The 22901-nt window shown below is 49.4% G+C and overlaps 10 protein-coding genes across 10 annotated transcripts; 4 read left to right on the top strand and 6 right to left on the bottom strand.

Moving 5' to 3' along the window:
* Positions 1-490: 490 nt before the first annotated feature.
* Positions 491-2320, top strand: act1 (actin ACT1; the record flags this gene model as incomplete). The annotated part of the gene is made up of 6 exons (XM_057143139.1): positions 491-497; positions 658-688; positions 906-961; positions 1135-1165; positions 1259-2030; positions 2090-2320. The coding sequence occupies 6 exons, from the start codon at positions 491-493 to the stop codon at positions 2318-2320; spliced, it is 1128 nt and encodes a 375-aa protein (XP_056992427.1).
* Positions 2321-2897: 577 nt separating this feature from the next.
* Positions 2898-3406, bottom strand: N7520_009204 (uncharacterized protein; the record flags this gene model as incomplete). The annotated part of the gene is made up of 2 exons (XM_057143138.1): positions 2898-3135; positions 3195-3406. 2 exons carry the CDS (start codon positions 3404-3406, stop codon positions 2898-2900), a joined length of 450 nt encoding a protein of 149 aa, XP_056992426.1.
* An 887-nt stretch (positions 3407-4293) lies between these two features.
* On the bottom strand, positions 4294-6758 carry ade1 (bifunctional aminoimidazole ribotide synthase/glycinamide ribotide synthase; the record flags this gene model as incomplete). The annotated part of the gene is made up of 2 exons (XM_057143137.1): positions 4294-6422; positions 6482-6758. 2 exons carry the CDS (start codon positions 6756-6758, stop codon positions 4294-4296), a joined length of 2406 nt encoding a protein of 801 aa, XP_056992425.1.
* A 901-nt stretch (positions 6759-7659) lies between these two features.
* On the top strand, positions 7660-9883 carry N7520_009202 (Pet127 family protein; the record flags this gene model as incomplete). Its single annotated transcript, XM_057143136.1, has 4 exons — positions 7660-7758; positions 7821-8136; positions 8187-8250; positions 8308-9883. 4 exons carry the CDS (start codon positions 7660-7662, stop codon positions 9881-9883), a joined length of 2055 nt encoding a protein of 684 aa, XP_056992424.1.
* Positions 9884-10086: 203 nt separating this feature from the next.
* On the top strand, positions 10087-10581 carry N7520_009201 (putative dUTPase; the record flags this gene model as incomplete). The annotated part of the gene is made up of 1 exon (XM_057143135.1): positions 10087-10581. The coding sequence occupies one exon, from the start codon at positions 10087-10089 to the stop codon at positions 10579-10581; it is 495 nt and encodes a 164-aa protein (XP_056992423.1).
* A 1241-nt stretch (positions 10582-11822) lies between these two features.
* N7520_009200 (uncharacterized protein) lies at positions 11823-15767 on the bottom strand (the record flags this gene model as incomplete). The annotated part of the gene is made up of 2 exons (XM_057143134.1): positions 11823-14496; positions 14551-15767. 2 exons carry the CDS (start codon positions 15765-15767, stop codon positions 11823-11825), a joined length of 3891 nt encoding a protein of 1296 aa, XP_056992422.1.
* Positions 15768-17200: 1433 nt separating this feature from the next.
* N7520_009199 (uncharacterized protein) lies at positions 17201-17738 on the bottom strand (the record flags this gene model as incomplete). The annotated part of the gene is made up of 2 exons (XM_057143133.1): positions 17201-17575; positions 17646-17738. The coding sequence occupies 2 exons, from the start codon at positions 17736-17738 to the stop codon at positions 17201-17203; spliced, it is 468 nt and encodes a 155-aa protein (XP_056992421.1).
* Positions 17739-18115: 377 nt separating this feature from the next.
* Positions 18116-18927, top strand: his3 (imidazoleglycerol-phosphate dehydratase HIS3; the record flags this gene model as incomplete). Its single annotated transcript, XM_057143132.1, has 2 exons — positions 18116-18434; positions 18512-18927. 2 exons carry the CDS (start codon positions 18116-18118, stop codon positions 18925-18927), a joined length of 735 nt encoding a protein of 244 aa, XP_056992420.1.
* Positions 18928-19224: 297 nt separating this feature from the next.
* On the bottom strand, positions 19225-19939 carry N7520_009197 (uncharacterized protein; the record flags this gene model as incomplete). The annotated part of the gene is made up of 2 exons (XM_057143131.1): positions 19225-19535; positions 19597-19939. The coding sequence occupies 2 exons, from the start codon at positions 19937-19939 to the stop codon at positions 19225-19227; spliced, it is 654 nt and encodes a 217-aa protein (XP_056992419.1).
* A 944-nt stretch (positions 19940-20883) lies between these two features.
* Positions 20884-22115, bottom strand: N7520_009196 (glycosyltransferase family 32 protein; the record flags this gene model as incomplete). Its single annotated transcript, XM_057143130.1, has 4 exons — positions 20884-21168; positions 21217-21576; positions 21628-21783; positions 21837-22115. 4 exons carry the CDS (start codon positions 22113-22115, stop codon positions 20884-20886), a joined length of 1080 nt encoding a protein of 359 aa, XP_056992418.1.
* Between the last annotated feature and the right edge of the window lie 786 nt (positions 22116-22901).

Here is a 22901-nt window from a genome sequence, read left to right as displayed (position 1 = left end):
TAGGAATGTCGGAGCCTGGGGGATTTGGGAGTTTAGGATACAAGATATCCAAGCTTTGGATGATTTTGATGAACAATACTGTAGGCATCTCCTTTTTACTCGTAGAACCGGAATAATACCGGATCTGACAAAGAATGTCCCCCTAAAAAGGGTCTGGAGGCTCCCCGACGCAATGCCCCACGAGACATGGAGAATTAATTCAATGGAAAACAATAAAACAATAAAACAATATTCATATTATATTGATATAATTTCTGCCTTGTACTACTTAGGTATCCAAGTTGTTCAAAGTCGATCAATTTACTCCGATACTGGGGGGCTTAGTCGAGACCAATTGGCGCACACACCAATCCCAACCCATCACAAACTCTCAACTCTCCCCTCCCTCTCCACTTCCCTTCTTCCTCCTTCCTCCCTTTCCACCTCCCTATATCTTCACTCCTCATCTCCATTTTTCTTTTCTAATCTATCTCCCTTTTTCTCCGTCACAATGGAAGGTTCGTGATTCCCCACTACTGTTTTATCTTGTTGTGGCCACATCAGCCGCTTGGGCTCTTACCCCCCTCAATGACCCAAGCAAGGTCCCTACTCAGCTCGGATCACTTGAAACCCATGCCATTCTCGAAACTTATCGCTAACTCATTTGCTCACTTACAGAGGAAGTCGCTGCTCTCGTTATCGACAATGGGTATGTGATGAATTGCTGCTCGTAGGGGGAGCTGGGGGCTGTGTTTTGAGGGGGGCGTCAACCGTCCCGGTCGCGGTCCATTCCATCATTCCCCCCCTATTCGCCGCCCGGGCAAATTGGGCCTCCATCGCTAGCCCACACTTCCTCCAGCGCCCCATACGAGCAGAGATGGTCTTATTTCATGCTATGAGGGTTGTTTTACTAACGACCTGTGTAGTTCGGGTATGTGCAAGGCCGGTTTCGCCGGTGACGACGCACCCCGAGCTGTCTTCCGTAAGTCCCAACCCCACAGAACGAGGCCTCTCCCCCTCCTTGCAAACCATCCCACCAACCCTTGCGTCGGTATTTACGGGTTTTGCTGCAACCTTGAAAAAAAATCATGGCCTTGTTTTTTTCAAGATTGAATTCGAGAAAAAAAAAATCAATGACACTAACGTTGTGAATAGCGTCTATTGTCGGTCGTCCCCGTCACCATGGGTAAATACTCCTCCCCTTTTTTAAATGCTGCCAAAGCAAACCATATTCGGCAGTCAAGAAGATGGGAAAACAATGATACTAACATGCATCCAGTATCATGATTGGTATGGGTCAGAAGGACTCCTACGTTGGTGATGAGGCACAGTCCAAGCGTGGTATCCTTACCCTCCGCTACCCCATTGAGCACGGTGTTGTCACCAACTGGGACGACATGGAGAAGATTTGGCACCACACCTTCTACAACGAGCTCCGTGTTGCACCCGAGGAGCACCCCATCCTCTTGACTGAGGCTCCCATCAACCCCAAGTCGAACCGTGAGAAGATGACCCAGATCGTGTTCGAGACCTTCAACGCCCCCGCCTTCTACGTCTCCATCCAGGCTGTTTTGTCCCTGTACGCCTCCGGTCGTACCACTGGTATCGTTCTCGACTCCGGTGACGGTGTCACCCACGTTGTCCCCATCTACGAAGGTTTCTCCCTGCCCCACGCCATTTCCCGTATCGACATGGCTGGCCGTGACTTGACCGACTACCTGATGAAGATCCTGGCTGAGCGTGGTTACACTTTCTCCACCACTGCCGAGCGTGAAATCGTCCGTGACATCAAGGAGAAGCTCTGCTACGTCGCCCTTGACTTTGAGCAGGAGATCCAGACCGCTTCCCAGAGCTCCAGCCTCGAGAAGTCCTACGAGCTTCCCGACGGACAGGTTATTACCATTGGTAACGAGCGCTTCCGTGCTCCCGAGGCTCTGTTCCAGCCTAACGTCCTGGGTCTTGAGAGCGGTGGTATCCACGTCACCACTTTCAACTCTATCATGAAGTGTGATGTTGATGTCCGTAAGGATCTGTACGGTAACATTGTCATGGTATGTGCTTCTATTCTTCTTTTCCCTTGACCGATCCCCGATCACTAACTTGACTCCAGTCTGGTGGTACCACCATGTACCCTGGTATCTCCGACCGTATGCAGAAGGAGATCACTGCTCTTGCTCCTTCTTCCATGAAGGTCAAGATCATTGCTCCCCCAGAGCGCAAGTACTCCGTCTGGATCGGTGGTTCCATTCTCGCTTCCCTGTCCACCTTCCAGCAGATGTGGATCTCCAAGCAGGAGTACGACGAGTCTGGTCCCTCCATTGTTCACCGCAAGTGCTTCTAAGCTACTTGTCTACGTTGATCGTCTTCGCTCGTACTTTTCTGGTGTATCAAAAGGCCGGATGGAGGCACTGGTGGATAGCAAGCGTTGTTGGACTCGCATTAACAAGCGGATAGCCTGAAAATGGAAATCTCGATTTTAGTGGAATAGAGTCGGTCGTTCTGTTTCCCTTTCCTATTGTTGTTTATTTTACGAATTGAGCTTCTTTGTCGCGAGTGTCCTGTGCTTCTTTTCCTTACAAAACCCCTCGGGTCCTCCGGGTGTAGAGGATGTGTACATGCACATGTGGAGTTGGCACCGCGTTAGCCCTTTCTTTTCTCTAGCCTTATGAGTTGTGATCAAATTGTCTCAAGTGCTTGAGCTGTGTTTCCTGTGTCGTAAATGTATTTAGTAAAATGAAGCTCATCCCAACATTACATAGTGCTGCCCAGTACCTTAGCTTGAAACTATTCCACTACCCATGAATATATATTGAGTGGTTGGAGAATTTAAAATTAAATTTTCAATGCATGGGTGTTCCGATGCTTGCATACAGTGGGTATCTAGATTATCTCAAGCTGATAGATACACATCCACAAGGTTAAGACGCAGTCACATCAATGTTGAAAACACCAACCCACTCGCATGACTCCTCAGGATATCCATCACTGGTTGTGCACTCCCAATCAGCACCAGAGACAGTATTCTGACCCGCCGTTCCATCAGGACGAGTAACTCGCAGGACAAAGTCTTCAATATTATAGATCCCATCAGGGAAATTTACCTGGTAGGCCGGGTTGGAGCAGTTGAACACCATAGTTCCGGCTTGACCTACGGACCTATAGATCATCTAATCAGCAAGATTAAGGAGAATTTTATATCTAGGATTTTTACATACCAGACAGCCTCACAGTCAGTGTCGATATTGGTGTTTGGATCGTTTAGGGCAAAAGCAATGATGTTGGTAGTAGGAGGAGTCTCGGTGTACAGATTGCCACTCAAATTCTTGATTTGCAAAGACTGGAGTGCACGTTTGAGGTCCACGGTGGGGGCTGCAAGGGTGCTGGCAGCCAGGAGAACGGTACCGATGATAGTAGTCTTCATCTTCATCTTTGGGATTGATAGATTAATTGGAAGAGATATGCCAAATTGTTGTTCAGATAATTGTAGATGTAGATAATATCGAGGTCCCAATGTCCCTTTTGTACTTCATGTTCTTGTAGCTCAAAGTAACAGTTACGTGTGGATCTGAGGTATGTCTAGGATCTGATACGAAGTTACATCGATTCCTTTGCAACAAAATTTGAACACCTAATTATCCGGCAAATCAGCTGTGTATCGATGTGCAACAGTGTCGATTCAAGGTCAAGCTGGACGCCTTCCAGGGCGCCTCATTCAACTGCCTGACCGGCCCTCCAAACCTTGGAAGAACTGGAATGAAATACTTATTGGAGATTTAAGTAAAAATCCATGCAGATCTCTGGCGGTGATCCACAGTGTGGCGTATATATCAATCTCACCATACCTGCGTTAGGCCCCCTGTGTACAGCCCCATAGTCCAGGGTTATTATTAGCCTCCAAGCCTTGGAACATATCCCCAAGACAGATAATATGATGCCCTTTGACGAATGATCATGGTGCTATCATGGTATGTGCAAATAAACTCAACCAATGAGACTTCTGCCAAGCAGTGCTCGTTTCACGATATGACGGAACCCGTGGGGAAGCAACGAGACCACGAGTTTCTTATTTTTGAACCCCTAGGTCACGTCACATATGCCCCTTCACTATAGCAAGTCAAGACAGAATCATTTGCTAGAGAATTTGCATTGATAGAATTCGGGGAGTACATATCATTTCATCCATCATATAGGAGTAGCACAAGTCGTTCGGGACTCATCCATTTTGTTACCTTTCAAAGGCAGAAAAAAGAAAACAGCACGTTAAAAGATCAACTAAAGAACATCGAAAGAAGAGGAGTTCAAATCCGGGACAGATCATGCCCAGGACTCCAGACCAGTCAGCACACAGCCCTCTTCACCCTCAGCACGGGCGCGAAGGTGGCCAATGCTGTAGACAGATTCACCCTTGGCCTCGAAAGACTGGCGAACGGCAGCCTCGGAAGCCGGATCGACGGCGATGATCATACCAATACCACAGTTGAAGGCACGAGCCATCTCGGCAGCAGAAACGTTGCCGGCACGCTGAAGCCAGGAGAAGACGGAAGGCTGAGCCCAGGTACGGACGTCAATCTCGGCGGTCAGGGTAGCGGGAAGCATGCGGGGCACGTTCTCGACCAGACCACCACCAGTGATGTGAGCAAGACCCTTGATAGCATCAGGGTGGGAGGCAAGCGCATTCAGGATGGACTTGACGTAGATGCGGGTCGGGGTGAGAAGGGCACGGCCGAGGGAGACCTCACCCTCAATGCTGGGCATGGTGAAGGGAGCCGGGTCAGAGTAGCTCAAACCGGTACGCTCGACGATCTTGCGGACGAGCGAGTAACCGTTGGAGTGGGGGCCGGAGGAGCCCAGGGCGAGGAGGACATCACCGGGACGCATGGAGTCGGTGTGGGGAAGGATCTGGCGAGCGTATTTGCCAGTGGTGTTAATGGCACCAACGGCAGCACCGACGGCATCGTAGGAGTCATCGACGAAGAGACCGGGCATCTCGGCGGTCTCACCACCAATCAAAGCGCAGCCGGCTTGCACACAGCCGTCGGCGACACCGGTAACGAACGCGGTGGCAGTGGGCACATCCAGGTGACCGCAAGAGTAGCAGTCGAGGAAGAAGAGGGGCTCAGCACCCTGGACGACCAGGTCGTTCACGTTCATGGCCACAAGGTCAATACCGACGGTGTCGTGGATGCCAACGGAGTGAGCAATCTTGAGCTTGGTACCAACACCATCGATGGCACCAATGAGGGTGGGTGAGTCGGCGTGGTATTCGGGGTTGGCGGCAGCTAGCGAGAAGAGACCACCAAAGCCACCGATGACAGCATCAGTACCGGGACGCTTGGTGCGGCCGACAGAGGCCTTGATGCGATTCACCAGCTCGTTACCAGCATCAATGGACACACCGGCGGCAGCGTAGGTCAACGAGGTGTCGGCGGTCTGGCGGAATGCGCGGTGCGCAATGTCCTTACGGTAGAACATGCCATCAAAGTGGATGGTGGAGATACCCTCGTAGCTCTTCTTGACAGCCTCTTCAAGGGTTGAGGCAGTGGCGGTGGCAGCGATCACACGGCCACCTGAAGTCTGGAGCTCTTTACCAGACAGGGTAGTGCCAGCGTGGAAGATGATGGTGCCCTCGGGAGCAGGGTCCAGGGTAATGGGAGTACCCTTGGCATACGAGCCAGGGTAGCCGCCAGCAACACCGATGACGGTAGTAGAGAACTTGGGCTCCACCTTGATGGAGACACCGTCCAACCAGTGCTCGGTACAGGCGACCATGATTTGTGCAAGATCGGTGTCCTCGCTCAGAAGAGGCAGGAGGGTCTGAGTCTCGGGGTCTCCACCACGGACGTTGTACTCAAGGACCTTAGGACCGTCCTTGGTCATCATCAGACCGGTGAACAGGATACCAACGAAGGGGAAACCATCTTTACGCATGCCGTCAATGGATGGCTGGATGATGGTCCGGTCAATCTCGTCCCGAACCTCCTTGGGCGCAATACGGGTGGGGGCATAGCAGCCCATGCCGCCAGTGTTAGGGCCCTTGTCACCATCGAAGATGCGCTTGTGATCCTGCGCAGGGGGAAGAGAACGAATGGTGTAACCATCACTGAAGGTGAGGATGCTCAGCTCATCTCCCTCCAGGTACTCCTCAATCACCACCTCGTCACCAGCGGCGCCGAACTGGTGGTCCAGCATCATCTCCCGCAGAGCCTGGTGAGCCTCCTTCTTGGTAGTGGGAAGGGCGACACCCTTACCACCAGCCAATCCCGAAGCCTTAATCACGACGTTGTGTGATACAGAGTCGAGGTAGCGACAAGCGGATTCGTAGTCGGAGAAGTTTCCAAAGGCGGCAGTGGGGATGTTGTGGCGCTGCATGAAGTCCTTGGAGAAGGTCTTGGAGCCCTCCATGCGGGCAGCGGCCTTGGAAGGTCCAAAGCATCGGATGCCGACTAATTGAACGAGAACATGTTAGCCAGCACTCGATTGAAAGAAATCGAATCAAACTTACCAGCCTGGAAATATCCTTGAATGCCGTCCACCAGAGGTGCCTCGGGGCCGGGGACCACCAGGTTGACACCGTTCTTCTGGGCAAATGCAACCAAGCCGGGGTAATCGTCGCCCTTGACATTGGCATTGGTGATCTTGCTGGAGGCCAGACCAGTACCACCGTTTCCGGGAGCGACATACACAATGTCGACAAGAGGCGACTGGCTCAGCTTCCAAGCGAAAGCATGCTCACGGCCACCATTGCCGACAATAAGAATGCGCAATTGTTCTTGGGCCATTGTGACAGCAGTGTCTCGACTGACTATTGAGGAATTAGCGAACTGTGGGAGCCCACCGCGGGGTTAATACCCCTCCAAGTGGGAAGGGAATTGAGAGAGGAGAGATGAAGTTGGAAGGGACAAAAAGAGTATGAATAAACTGGATGATAGAAGACAAAAAGAATCACCATAGACTCACCTCTTCAGAGACCTGAGAAACAACTGCGGGGATAGTTGATGATCAGTCAAAAGTGTGACTCTTTGCTGAATACTTTTTTTTCTGCCGGCGGCGAAGTTTCTCCGCCCTGCGATAAACTTACTTTTAGCCGCTGCAGGTACCTTGGGATTCAATTTCCCAGAATATATGCCTACTAGGTACGAGGAATGGTATTAAAATGGCATTATATTTTCGATGCTAACAATTTAAAGAATGATTTCGTTTTCAGAGAGACCGATCTTGTACAAATTGCATAATAATCGAGACTTGAGTATGAGAACATGACGATATATGAAGGATTTGAGATAGTCGAGGCCACCAGTTACAATTGACTCTAGGCTATGAACAACTGGTAGTTTCTTTATTTCCCCTCCTTTCCCCCTCTATTTCCCCTATAATCTGATTTATGCACATTCGAGATGAATGGAATAGAGATTGCATGCCTCAGGTGTCAGTGACATAAGGCGGAATCGGTCAGCAGAAAAAAAGAACGCGCCAGGTTCATCCAACAAAGTCCCTACAATCCCCCTTATTCCAAACGTCCAATTTTCTTGTTTTTTATGTCATTTTCGTCATAAATTAGCCTGTATGCTTCGGGCTTCTTTCCGGGCGGTCGCAGACCCTGTTCGAGACCATGTTTGCTTATCCTGCCTATCTCGCCGATATGGCGCGCCATCTACTCTGCGCCGATTCCACTTCACGCCTATGCTGCGCTCCACGAGCGGAGATAAGCCAGAATTGAGCAATGCAGACGTCCCATCCAACCCGGTGATTGAGGTTCCTACAGCAGACTTGGAGAAGAAAGTTCGTATCAATGTGGATCTTCATCTATGGCCGTTATCACAACTAACAGGAGATCTTCACAGGCTGCTAAATCGAAAACCAAGGGTAAAAAGAAGTCCGCTAAATACCCTCCGAAAAAATCGAACTCCACGAACGAAGAGACAGAAGGCGAACCAAAGGCAGACGATCAGCCAAAGGAGAAAAAGCCACACCAGTCAAGCACATCTTCCAGACCTTCCCGTGGAGTCGCTCAAGTGAGACAATTACTGGGAGCGAATGTTAGACCGGGGGGAAATGGCAGATCGAAACAGAGACCGAAAAACAATGAGGAACTTGTGCAGCTCCATGCATTTGTCTCCAAAACGCATACTGGAACACTTTCCCCGGAGAGTGTCAAAGGTGAGTCTGGATCTCGGAGGCTGAGTTGAGCGAAAATTAACGTTGCGCAGCATTGGACATCCCTACAGCCCCCGTTCCTCGCCTTTCATTCGGCCTCGATCGAGTTCTCTTCAAGTAAGACCATATCTTCCCAAGTTTCGTTGATTAGACCGGTATCCTAACGCCGCATAGCCCTGGTGTTTATCAATTACGAGACCCTCGATCCCGCGTCTACAACTTCGACCCCTACCTAAGTCAGATCATGCCAGTTACAGAATTCGACTTCAATACTCTCAAAGACTATATCACTTCGTCAAAAGATACAGCCCTTCGCGACGTTGCCGTTGAGAATAAGAAGAAATACCTGGGATCCTCATCAAGCATGACTTCGGTTCTTTCACACTTCCACTATTTGCTTTCCAGTTGGAGACCTATCGATACTCGCACAATTTCTCAGGGATTTCCCGACAAGTTGCGCAGTTTTACTCGTCTGCTCCGCGCTCCAGCTGCCATGTTTCTTCACTACCAGGATGGCGTGTACGCCATTGATGCGGACAAGGAGTTTGACTCAGCCAATATCCTCATGAATCTGGGCAAGTCCATGGAGAAGTTACTCACTATGCCCAAGGAGGAGTTTGAGCGCTACCGACGGTCCAGCGAGAACAAGATCTCAGTTGAGGAGGAAGCGGCGATCCCAGAATCGTACCACTACTCCACTGTCGGTAATTTCGTTATGCGTTCGCAGCTCGATGCCTACGACCCTCGGTTACCTGGAACTGGAATGTTTGATCTCAAGACACGAGCGGTAGTCTCAATCCGCATGGACGCAAGGAACTTTCAAAACGGACTTGGCTACGAGATCAAGGGCCGATTTGGTGAGTATGAGTCGTACGAACGCGAATACTTCGACATGATTCGGGCCGCATTTTTGAAATACTCGTTGCAAGTGCGCGTTGGCCGCATGGACGGTATCTTTGTGGCACACCACAATGTCGAGCGCATCTTCGGTTTCCAGTACATCAGTCTTCCCGAAATGGACCAGGCACTGCATGGTCAGTCGAACACCGCGCTAGGAGATGCCGAGTTCCAGCTGAGTCTGCAAATGTGGCAAGAGATTCTTGACAAAGCTACCGAGCGCTTCCCCAAACAATCCCTGCGTTTCCACTTTGAGACCCGGGATGCTCTGGTACCATTCATGTACATCTTTGCCGAACCCGTCACTCAGGAAGAGATCAAAGAGATCCAAACCAAGAATGCAGCAGACATTGAAGCATACCAAGAAAGTCTCTTGAACCCCACGCCGAAGGAACCCATCACCCCGATGGAACCGGGAGAAAACCCCACCCCCAACACAGCGGAGGAGCCTGAATCCGTCGTTTACGACTCGGCCACACCACCAGACCCAACCTTCAAGGGGGAGAAGGAGCAAACTGCAGGCAAAGAGCTCTTCGCCATGGCATTGACAACCAAGAACTGGGTCAACAACAAGGTTGTTGAACGACCCATGAATTTCACCGAGACGGACGAATGGAAACTTGAGTACGAGCTCCGAGAGCTGTCGCCCAAGCAGACCTCAAGAATATACAAGCAGGTCCAGAACCGACGCAAGACCAGCCTGTTAGTCTCAGGCGAGGATACCCAAGGCGTTGTGAATAACATCTACATGCGAAAGCTGCGACAGATCAGCCGGGATGGCCGGAAGTACCGTACAGCAGAGAATGAGCTTGATGAACAGGCTGGTACAATCGTTTACACGGAGGAGAATTAAGAGGAATTGGGGTTCACTGGGCAAGTATTTCCCATGTATATTAGTTGATTTTCCATTGGGCGGCGGTTCTGGTCGGTTGTTAGTTTAAAATGTACAATATTGAATACCCCTGTAAACACCTGCATATAACCCGGCAAAAGAAAGTGATTTCAAATTTACCCCCTACAGTCTCTTCCCCCTACCAAACCTTGGAAACCACCAATATGATCCTCCCTGGCCTCGAAATCGCATCTCGCAACCTAGTCCGCAATATCCGGCTAGCCCAACAACAACCATGCGGGATTGATCTAACTCTCAATAAGATATCGAAGTGGAATTCCGCCGCAATTCTAGACTTTGACAACACCAAGCGCAAGCCAGCCAAAGTATCCAGCCTGCCATTCAACGAAACAATCACACTCCAGCCAGGAGCATACCTGGTGGAATTCAACGAAACGGTTAAAATCCCGTTAAATTGCATGGCGAGTGTGTTTCCTCGATCATCACTGTGGAGATCTGGGGTGGATATCTCTTCTGGGGTTGTTGATGCTGGGTATGAGGGTGTGATGGGGTGTTTGATGGATGTTAAGAATCCGTATGGGATTGTGCTGTATAGGGGTAGTAAGCTTGCACAGATTGTGTTTGAGGAGATGGGGAGGGAAGTTGAGGGATATAAGGGGATTTATCAGTTGTCTAGTAGTGTTGGAGGTCAACATTAGTACATAATGGAGCTCATATCTTTGTTATGATTTTCCTCTTGTTCCCAACTGATTAAGATTAAGCTTACATCGACGATGGCGCTGGCCTTGGTCTTTTTTACACCGCTCTCTAAATATATTTCCTGATAATTACTCAATTGCTATTTATAAGGTTGTGATTTTGGAAAGTCAATTAGGTATATGGCCACCTGTGGGAATTGTATTTGTTCTTTTTCTCTTATAATCTGTACGGATATTTGAATATTGAGGCAGATCACTTTAAATTGCATCAGTGTTCGGACTCATGTGTGGTACATTGTAATCCTATCACCTGGCCTGATCTCCGGAGATCAAGGAGTCGACCTGACAATAAACCTGTGAAACTGCCTCTCCATGTCTCAATATTGTCTTTTCTTCGGGCTACTGCGGTTCAGACGAAGATGGACACCTCTCAACTTCATCAATCCGAGTTAAATTCGGATATCAAGTCAGGCAATCGAGGAAACCATTCCGGGCTACATTGCGGGTAGGTCACAACGACTTTCAACGACTGTAGTCTTTGGAACTTAATGGACGAGAGGTGCATTCCATACATAGTACTGGGCATGGTCACGATTCGTCCGGTATCACTTTGCCCCTATGATCTTTGGTAAAAATCTCATCAGATTGGCACTATACACTTCTATCCTGATTAACGATTACCCATTCCACAAATAAAACTTAGAACCACAGATGTTTATAAAAACAGGCAGAGCGCATTCGTACTTCTCAATCACATTTAAGGCTCATATGGACCAATCCAACAGAATAATAGGGAAAAAGGGAAAAAGCAAAGAAAAGAAAACACCGTTGCTCCTTGATGCTAGACGCCTGAGATGACCTGGTAACCACACCAAGTCCACCGTAACCAAACCAGAATATGCGGGGCGCCATGTTTGGGGATTTCTTCAAATAGGGTAGGGCTTTTAAATAAAAATCAAGGTAATATGAAAGGGATAAGGCGAGAGGTCTTGGAAAACGTCCAAGAAAATTGTTCAGAGGTGCCGAACGCCGGGTAAATATGATCAAAAACGAGGATCAAAAGCGTGAGAAGTACCAGTTGGTGTGGTCTGAAGGGGTATGAAGTGAAGGACAAAAGAGTCACGGGAAACGAGAACCCTATATATGACTCGTGGAGAAATGGTAAGAGAAAGAGGGTGGGAGGAAAGAGCAGGTATGCTCAATATCTGTACATAATATGTACAGCCCTATAAGCGTCAAAGCTACTCGAGCTCCTGCAAGTCCAACTTGGGTGGTGACCAGTCCAGCTGTGGGGGTTTGTCATTTGAGACACAAACAGGGCGTATCGACTCTACCCGGCGACGTTCCTTTGAGGCACTGCCTGTGAGGAAACCTCTCAGGGTAGACGAGGCTATGCCGTAGGTGCTGCGCGCGCTACCAGCATTGGTTGAGACTGTGCTGGAGCTGCGCGCACTGCGAACACTGCTCGCTTTTGGAATTGCCTTGGGTAGGGCAGGAACAGGGTAAGCCAGTCGAGAGGAAGGGCTAGAGCCGTATTCGGCGGTGTAGATCTGGGCACGGGCAGTATGAGGTCGGAGATCGGGCTCGCTCTTCATTCGGCTGGTTTTGGCTGACAGTTTCCGCGGCCTGACTTTGGGAGGAGGCGTCGGCTTTTCTAGAGTGACTTGGATCGACAGCGGGGGCTCCTCGGGAGGGGAGGCATGTACTTCATCAGTCGATACAGCCACCTCGAACTTTAGATTATCCAACATGGTACCAAGGCTTGCTGCGGTTGCAGGTCGTCCATCACTCGCACTATCATCGATGTCCGAGTCCGCAATTCCCTGAGAAACGTTGTAATTCCGGGCGAGATATCGGTCCAAACGCTGAACTTCACCTGACCACTTGCGCTGTAGTGATAACAATACCAAGTCAACATTTTGACTTGCAAAAGCGGAGGCATCCAAAGATGACGTTGGAGAATGCGCTGGTGGTGGCTTGGTCAAACGATGACCACTAGATCCACTAGATCGGACTCCCATTGCTGCATGAAGGGAGCGACGGATGGAGTTTGCTGTGGAGCTTTGAACTAGACTAGGATCCCAACGGACACTATCAACCTCTCGGCGCACTCTGTCAAGTGACAAAGCCCGATCCCGCTCCATGGAGGACAGACTCAACAATGTACGGTTTCCTTGGAGTCCGTTAACCAATACCGTAAAGGATTGCAGGTTGATATCATTGTTCTCGCAGTGCACCTCGCGTAATGACTCGTTCTCCTCTAGAACGGACGCCAACGTATTGGCACCCTGAAGACCCAGCTTCTGATGCTCAATACGGAGAACCTTTAAAGATGTGTTCTTCTTCAAGCCGGTCAATGCCAGATTGAGTCCAATACCAAACCGGGCAACATCGAGGTGCGCACTCTCGCCACTAATATCGAGAGCCTCAAGAGTGTCATTTTGCTCGAACATGAGCTGCAATGCCTTGCAAGTCTCAGGGCCTGCATCGTAGGGAAGCGAAGCCTTAGAGATATCCAAGTACTTAATTGTTGTGTTCTTTCGGACAGCATCGACGAGTTGTCGAAAGTGGTCTTCCTTTTTGAAGTCAATCATTTGCATCGAAAGATGAGATGGGGTCATGTTTTTCGCAATGGCGTCAAAGAGGTACGAGCAGCCATTGTCAAGCCTGTTTTCATTGACATGCAAATGAAGACTTCGCGGGGCGTCTGATCCAGCAGACATGGAGTGCATGAACATAGCAACATCCTCCCCGCTAAGGCCACACTGATCCAGTCGAAGCATCCTAAGATTATGTGAACGGTCACTTGCTAGGTAAGTAGCAATGGAATCGACAGTTTCACGGTTGACTGCCGTGCGGCTGAGAATCAGCTCTTCAAGCTGCCAGTTAAACAGCATTTCTGCCGTAATCAACGGATCGGAACCGGATGTGCGTGAGATGCGTGAAAGGTTGATCTTCCGAATCTGCCCAAAGTAGCCAATGTACTGTTGCAGCACATCCGGGTTCAAGCGGCCTTGTACGCCAGAAATATTAATCGCCTCAAGCGTTGTTTCCTGAGCCACCAGGGTCGACAGTAAAAGATCCAAGTCGTGGACGGATAGTCCGCAGTCTCCAACCTCCAATGCTCGCAGGTGGCTTTGGCTCTGCGAAGCCGCGTCAACCAGATAATCCAGATCCGATTCGCCGAGCTTGATACCATTCAAGACCACCCAGTCGACATTGGTCATCCCGCGCCGACAAACCGGGAAGATTGCCTCGGGGATCCCACAGCCTGGATCTCGGCTGCCCTTGTCCAGCGTCGGGGTCCGGGTGAGGCAGTAAGCAAAGTCCAGTCGACGAAGCCAGGTACTTTTCAGCGCCAATGCTCGCACCTCCTGTGAGAGAACGCTCAGACTTCCTTGACCGGGGATATTCACCAGTGATCCAGACCTATCAAGATGAACATCAGGGTCCACACCATGAAGATCGCGGATGCCCTGGATTGCATCCAGGTTGATACCGCGAAAGGAGATCGACCGAAACGACTCGTTATATCGCAGCGCACGCATGACCGCAATCAGCTCTAAGGCGCTATAATTTTTTGCCTTTTTGGTCACTGCGTCCAAGGCTGGCCGGAGAAGGCGGAAGCAAGGGGCGTCTTCGCATGCCAAGTCAATCGTGTAGCGAATGTTTGAGGTATCCACGTCATAACTAGCGGAGTAGGCCACCAGCGTGCGATCAAAACAGCCATAGTCTTCGTCTAGAGGGACCTGAGGGAAATTTTCGGCGTTGTGCAGATCGGGTGGGACAACAAAGTCGTAAGGTTGCCTTGTCCACAGCGGGCGCAGGAACTCGGTATGTTGCCGGATCCAACAAGCTACCTCCACGGAGTGTACCGAAGCCAAGAATACATTGAACGATTTCCGCAAGGGGACCCTGACTAGTGTTAGCGAGTGTCGTTGAAACCACCAAGCAACTTTGATTTCTTACCGGAATGTCAAATGTAAACTATCATCCCCATATTCCATAGATAAGCCTGTTAAGTTCATAAGACCAAATGAGGTGACCGTCTCAATATCCGACAAGGATACCACGGAAGACTTATTGACAGCCTTCTGCATAGGGATCAGATGGGCCTTATGCGATCCAATAACTAAGTAACAGCCCGTCGGAGACAATTTGGTCAGGTCCTCCGAGGATGAACGGGTCGGTGACTTGCTTGACGCAATCTGTATCACGCGGAACATTCGGAAAGTGGCCGGATCGTAATCTCGTTCGTGTTCCAGCATCTTGGTTACATACTCCACCGCACCACGATCGAACGGCAGCGGATCGTTTGACCGGGCCAACTGTGCGGCCTGGCGAATACCCACCATCCAAAGATTCAATTCCTGTTGATCAGGGGTTTGCATTTGGATCAAAGACGCTTTGTGCGTGCGCTCATCCAGGTAGGCCACCTCGACCGTGGGGGATAGCCGTGCATCTTCGAGCATGTACACTGCAATGATGCTGTTCAGCGGAATACCGGCTGATGCTTCCGTGGAGACCATCAGTTGCATGTCCTGCAATGAACTGATAGAGGCCATGGACTGGCGGTGCGATGCCGGAGCACGGGAATTATATGTAGGTGGGATTGAGGGGAAAGCATCGGCGGCCTTGCTCTGATTCTTAAAGCGTACCAAATGCGTATCCGTCAACACAAGGTATTGACTCTTCCGCTTCCACATGGCCCCGGTCGTCTGGATTTCACCATAGTGAAGGATCGCTGAAGAACAAATCAAATTGCGGGGGCTGGAGGTGCTGTGCTCGTCGACCGAGCCGACAGAGGCGCTGAGTGGGTCGTCATCTTCTAACGAGTGCAGCGACTTTAACGAACCAAAGACCGAGGTTCGTTTCTTCTGTAATGATTTTCGGCGAGGGTGAGGAATCTCCAGCGTGGGTGCGGAGGCCATGGCCGCAGACCAGGCGGCGACTTCCGCGCTCGCCGTTCCTGGGCGACGCAGTACATTGGGGCCGCTGGTCTTCCTACTGGGGCTTTGGGGCCGGCCAAAGAACCCCGAGTTGCGGCGGGCTTTCTTATCTCTGATGAGGGTGTCATCAGAGGGTGTTCGAATATGGGGAGGCCGAGGCAGCGGCGAGGCTGTGGATGTTGAACTGAACACGCTGAGGCTCTTCCTTCGCTGTTTTTTGCCAAGGAATTCTGCCATGACTGGGGTGTGTGTAGGGAGATCACGTCGAGAAGCGAGTTGCACGATTCGGGAATGGCGCGAAGGTGGAGAGGAATTAGCTTATCTCATCGACGACCCTTCGTCCTTCACACTAACGACGACATTAGTACGGAAAACGAGAGGTGCTCCAAGTGGAGAGCATGTGGCTAGAGACGTAAAGGGTAGTGAACCCCGAGCTGTTTGTTGTTGATGGTTGGGAAAGCGGGGAGAGGAGACGGGGGACAGGCAACGTACATGAGGTCTTTACGGCGCCATGGGAAGCAATTGAAAGGTAAAATGCTAAGGGAGCAAGCAGGGACCCCCTCAAAGCGGATCCGGAGCTTTTTCTTTGAAGGAAGACCCAAGAGTGGCAGCTGTCACTAATGTGGCGAGAGTGAAATGGATGGTTGCACCGGGGGAAAAGGTTCGCCGGAAGGGGGGGAATCCGGAGCTATCGCAAAACAAGTCAACAACCAAAAACGATGGTGATCAATTGATCAATCCGATAAGCGACGTTGTTCTCAGGGTCGGGGTAATGAGGTCAGATTTGCCGATCAGTTTGAAAAGAAGAGTTACGAGCGTAAAGACCCTGGTTTTCAAGGTTTCGAGAAGTGAAGGCCTGAACGCAAACAGTTAAAGTAAAAAATAGTAAGAAAAAAAGATTCAATTTAATGAGTCCAACGAATGACAGTTGAGGGAGAAAGGTAGAGAATGAGGGAAAGGAGAGAATGGACGGAAACAGTTCCAGGTACCAAAACATGTTTCAGGATTTTTCATTCATTATCAACCAGTTCGATTGAAGATTGAATTCTTCTCCTTCCATTTCTCATTTCTGTGTTTTTAAAAAAAATTCTAAATTCTACGTAAACGATATTTAAATCAATCTTTCTCTTCTCTAGGTTTATATCTATGTTGACGCGGCTTTTAAGTGTACATTGTACGAAAACGAATACATACATCTAGGCCACGTAGGCGTACTCCACTTATCTTATGCGTCGGCAGGGATTCAACACTACCGACAGCGTTAGGCTAGTCTCCTTACAAAAAAGAATTATAATGGAGAAGATCTATCTGGGCTCAAGTCTCCACTCCGTGATCGACAAACTCGAGCTCCACGGTGCTCCAGGTACAGTAAAACTTGACGGGAAAAACCCACCATCCGATAAAACATACTGTATTAATGCAGATATAGGCTGATCCTAATAAGATCGACAACGCCACCAAAGAAGCTTGGCTGTTCCCGGAACAAAGGGAATTGGCGGATCCAGTATAAATCCACTCAGCCCCAACATATCCATCCGTTGCGTCACAGGGAGTTGATCGTTATAAGTTTTATAAGAAAAAGAAAAAGAGAAAGGAATAGCAGAAAAAGTAAAAGTAAACCATCGAAAGTCTTTTGAAGGCGATCGATCCAAAACCTTCATGCAGATACATTACGGACGGGTGCTTGATGGATACTCCGCCGCTCGTCTCTCCGCCCGTTTGATTTGTCTAATGAGGTCAATATACTCGGACACTCGGCGTTCCGCCCAAATACAGCCGCCAAGAATCATGGCCGCCATCTGCAGGAAGACTTTAAATTGCGGTGTGAGACCCCGGTAAACACGGGCTGTCGGTGAGATCCATTCCGAGAACCCCTCGATTGGTCGGTGTAAGAGACGTGAGCGGATATACTCTTTGGAGAAAGGCGATTGACGACGAGGTTGGTGTGTACTAGTGGCTGGGGGAGCTGGGGGAGCTGGCGAGGAGAAGATGAAAGGATGTGGGAGACTGAAGATCATATGGGCCAGGATGGAGACGGAACCAAACTGGAAAAAGCAAACGGTGAAAGTCGTTCGTTAGTTTGGGGTTTGCTTTTGAATCCCGACATATACATACACGAAAAACACCGGTCATAAAGCCTTGAGCAGCCACCGAGGTAATTTCCTCCGGGGGCTCAATATCGGCTCGTTGATTTGAAGGAGGTGGCATAATGGCTGCAATTGAGTTTATGCCAATATCAATGAAATGCAAGGTGTTTGAGGAAGATGTGTATCGTTGAGCTCCGGATGTGGGGAACCGAGAACGACACCCTGGAGCATATACTTAGACAACCTTATGTCCAAAGCAATACTCTGCACTTGAGAGGAGAAGCTAAGTAAAATTATCGTGAGTAAATGTTCCAATTTCTGGACCAGCCAGTGTTGAAGCTTCAATGCAAATCCCGAATTCCCGAAATGACGCCAACGGATCAACAATTCTCCCGATAGCGACTCAGATAAAGCAGAAATTGGATTATCAGCCTCAAATCAAATCAAATCAGATCCCGAGTCCCATACACACCACCTTGACTCTTTCGATCGCCCACCATGTCTCTCTCTGCTCGTACCGCCGTTGTTTCACGGGTCACCAACGAGACCAAGATCCAGGTCTCAATCTCCCTGGATGGTGGAGTCCTCCCACCTTACGAACCCACCACCCACTTCGCCGCCCCGACAGACCCCCAAGAAGCCGAGGCAGCCAAGAAGGGCATTGTGCCCGAGAAAGACTCTAGCCATGCGACCCAATTCACCCCAACCCAGCAGATCACCATCTCTACTGGAATTGGGTTCTTGGACCACATGCTACACGCTCTGGCTAAGCACTCAGGATGGAGTTTAGCAGTGCGGGCTAAGGGTGATCTTTACAGTATGAACTTCCCAACCAATCTATGCAAACCTATCAGTCCACTTTCATAATAATTCACTAACCAATTCCGATTCTAGTCGACGATCACCACACAACAGAAGATACTTTCCTCGCCCTCGGCACAGCATTTACCAAAGCCCTCGGTGCCCGCCAATCGCTTACCCGATTTGGTCGTGGAGATGCGCCTCTCGATGAGGCTCTTGCCTGGGCTGTTATTGATCTCTCCAGCCGTCCGTGGGCTGTGATTGACCTTGGCTTCAAGCGCGAGAAGATCGGTGCTTTGAGCACTGAGATGATCACACACGGTTTGCAGAGTTTCGCGCAGGCTGCTGATGTTACTTTGCACATTGGATGTACCTATGGAGATAACGATCACCACCGTGCGGAGGCTGCGTTTAAGGCGTTGGCTGTTGCGATGCGGACTGCTTGTACGCGGAGAGTTGCTGGTGAGGTTGGTGCGGGTGATATTGTTAGCACCAAGGGTGTACTGTAAGCTGGTCATGTTGTAAATACTAGTAGTTACTCCAAAAGTTGGCATAGATGAGGTTATGGTGTAACGAGATACCGGTTATGATTACGTTGATCTAACTAATCCTTGAATTGGTATGTTCTCTACTGTTCATGATACATTGACTTGAAAGATCCGTATCTGAATATCGTTGACCATAACTCAGCAAAATCAGAAGCACTGACACGACAATACTAAAACGCCATCAAAGACCAGCTCTGACAAAAAACAATAACCCTTCAACACAAGCAACTCCATAACGACCCCAACCCATAATCAAAATCATTCCGAGCCAAGAGCCTTCACAGCCCTCTGCCAGTACTCCTTCCTCGCATCAGTGACCGAAGTTCCAACACACTCGCTAATATATCTCTGCCACCCACTCTCATCCCCACCCTGCAAAGCAGTGCGCACATCCTTCGAGCACTGTGTAGTAAGGAACCAAGCCCCAGAACCGAAATCATACGTCTCATCCCCCCTCAGAAGATCCAACAAATCAGCCGGACTATCAGCAACCGCCGGAATCTGATCCTTCAGCGCAGAGATAGAATTGGCATATTTCTTGTTAAACGCCGGAGATTGCATATTGCGAGCTAGTAGAAGAAATTCGTTAGTAAGACATATGTATCATATCAGAATCAAAATGAAACTTACTACCCTGTCCCGGCGTGCCAGGGAAATGATTCTTATTGTACTTGAAATCACCACTTTCAAATGCCATCAGACTGATAACAGCAGCCTGTTCCGCTTTGGAAGTAACTTGGTAGTCATCGAAAGCTTGCGATGAATACTTGGCGGCTTGTTGAGCTGTGGCGCATTCGCCTTCAGCGGGAGGATTGTCACACGTTTCAGAAGTAGGAGCGATAGCGATGATTTGGGCTTCGGTGAGAGTGGTTTCCTGTTTGAGGTGTTTGAGGAGAGAGAATTTTCTGCCTGGAAGGGGAGTTGCGGCTGAGAGGGCGAGGAGGAGGGTGGTTGTTAGAGTGATGGACCACATGTCGAAATTGCAAGTTGAAAAGGCAGAAAGATAAAAAGATGGAGAAGATTGTTGGATGGTATAAACTAGGTTATGATAGTGAATGATTGTATTGAATGCATTGCAGTGACGGGTGAAAGGATGGACTTATAGTATCAGTAGAATATCTGAATGTGGTGGGAACATTGAAGGAGGCGGGGAATAATTCAGAAATGGGGATTCCGCTGGAACATGCTCAATGCTGTCGCGTCCAGGAAGTAATCTATAGGCCACGGAGTACAAAGGGGCGTGAGGATTGCGGAGAATGTCAGACGCGGAGTATGTGCTCTACGGCGAACTATTCTGAAAGGTCCAGCCCAGTCATACTGAAACCCTTAGTTTCATATGGTAAAAATGTACCCTGAAGATCTCTTCCACCCCATACAAGATGTTGGGATTGACAGTGTTTCAGGGTTGAAACCATGACGGGACTTGCGAGTTGACGTATCAGATCAGATCATCAGATCAAGGGTCTGCGATCGGCGTCCGGGGTTACTGGCAGTCTGATTCAATCCAACAAGATCTAAATTTTTTTTTTCTGTTTCACCGTATAAATGGAAGACCTAGGGCCATTCATATTCATTATCGAAGATATCAGATCCATGCAAATATCAGAAATATTCCAGGTCTCCCACGAATTATAATTTAAAAAGTGTTTACAAATTGTAAGGTAAATAAGGGACAAAAGAAGCCCAGAGCAAGCGGGAGAGACAGTCGCCCATCTCCAGCAATAAATAAAAAAAAAGACCCAAATGTGCTCCAGGTGAAAGCGTCAACCCCGGTTCCCGCCACGGAATTGAGATCACCATGCATGCGCTCTCAAACGAAAAATGGAAAAAAAGGTGTACAATAAATGCTGATGCAGATCGTGTTCAAGGCCGTATCGATACAACAAATACAAAAGAAAATATCCAAGTCGGAAAACTTTAGTCGTCACGACGTCCGAGCTCGTATGAGGTCTCGGTGACGCCGGCCGATTCTTCGTCTTCCTTGAAACTGACCCGTCGGAGGAGGGTGGGCATCATGCGTCGCGCACGCCGGGTGGGCGAAGAGGAGAGACGGGAGCTGATGATCGAGGGCACCTTGGTGTAGCGGTAACGGTACTGGGCTCCTAAGAGCGCCACACGACCGTATGTCCACCAGAGACAGATTCCGACTATGCCAGCGACGGCGAATCCCATGAAGGTCAGGAAAACCCAGTGTTGACCCATCTATTTCCGTTAGCTATATTTTCGTCAGGAGTCACTCGAATCACATACCCAGAAGATCAGACGCGCATCCTTGCCGTGCCAGCTGTTTCCAGTGTGGTGGGTGAAGAAGCTCCAAGAGAAGCGGTTGTATTCATCCTGCATCAGAATGCGCACACGACCTGCCTCGCTGGGCTTATCTGCCATGTACTCCTTCCAGATCACCGACAAGAACAGTGGGCCGGTCGTGTACATGACCGTGATGTAGGGGAGCAGCCAGCTGCGGTCATACTGTTGCAACAACTCGATGGTACGGAGGAAGAAGGGGTGTTGGGGAACGGAGCCCATGGCGTCGTTGGAGATACCGGTGGGTACTGTGCGACGCACCCAGGCCGGATAGGCGAGTAGGGGATCGAGGCGACGGTTGCAACCCTAGTTCAAGTTTAGCCATTGAGCCCGTATGGAAAATTTGGAGATACGTACGTCGTCTAAATCGATATATGTGCCACCATAGTGCGCCAGAACGAAGTACCGAATGGAGTCTGCGCGCTGTATGGGGTACTTGTAGCCGTCGAAAGTAGCCAAGAACCAGGGGTATTCAGCAGCAATGAAATCGCGCGACTTCTCGTTGGTCCAGAGCTGGAAGCATATTTAGTATCTCCTTTCTCTAGGTCAATTGCTGAGCAACGTACGATATACTCGTAGTCAGGGTGCAAGTCAATACAACTCTGCTGAGCCTCCTGCCAGACCAAGGGGATGGACTCATTTATGTAGGTCTGGTGAATGATCTTAGGAATGATCTGAGGGCGTGTTTCAATCAGACTTGAATTAGGCGACGGCAATTCCGAACGATGAATGGCGTCTGCAGAGGCATCTTCGACTAACAGCGCCAACAGTGTTGAAACGCTTCGAATGAGAAATGATAAGATGAGGAGGTTGACCAAAATAAAGATCAAGAGTCCGCGCCGCATTATGAAAGGAGTGAAGACGGGATGCAGCCGACTAGCAGGGTGTACAGAGGCGATAAACAATCAGTTGCAAGATTTTGAGGTCGTTAAAAAAGGTCGTAGCCGTATCAAGCGGTAGGAGCTCCGAGGCTGTGAAGAGAGTAGAGCCAGAGAGAATCCTAATGCGCCGTTGGCAAGAGAAGGTTCGAGAGGACTGTTAGTAGTAGGTCATGAACTTTGGGTTCGACAATTGAGAGGTTGAAAGATTTCAAGGGAAAAGTCTGGAGCGTGGTTTAGAGAAGATAAAGGGAATAAGGAGTGACGGGAGTGGGGAAATTCAAAGTTTAAGAGAGTGTTGAATAGGGAAATGCTGAGGGCAAACGTGTGTACCAGGGGAAACATTGTAAGTACAGAAAGGGGGCGAAGTTTGTCTGTGGCTGGTGGTATTAAATTACCGTGTATTTTCCATTTTCGCCGCGCGTTAAGCTTTACAGTACCTGGATTGGTGGAGTCTCTGTACCGGTGGGGGCGAGTTTGACGATAACCTAACTCTTAACTCGCTGGTTATTTCTCCTGAATTACACATGTTTTTCTAGTGGGTCTAAACTCTGTTTAAACTTGTTGCCTGTGCGAAAAGGAAACTCCATTCGATCTTCTTATCTGGTTCAAAGTTATTCTGGTCCGTACCGTATCGGATGCCGAGGCTTACCAAGTATAATAGAGCAGCCTAAACCAAACCATACTTTACTCACCTCTCCTGATACTATACGTGGAAATTGCGTCAAATCCAAGTAGACCCCAAACCTATCC

This window comes from Penicillium odoratum (assembly GCF_028828045.1).
Source record: "Penicillium odoratum strain IBT 22623 chromosome Unknown utg000006l_segment0_segment0, whole genome shotgun sequence".
Classification (NCBI taxonomy): domain Eukaryota; kingdom Fungi; phylum Ascomycota; class Eurotiomycetes; order Eurotiales; family Aspergillaceae; genus Penicillium; species Penicillium odoratum.
Note: the sequence above shows the minus strand (reverse complement) of the source record. Positions and strands in the feature narration are given on the sequence as shown.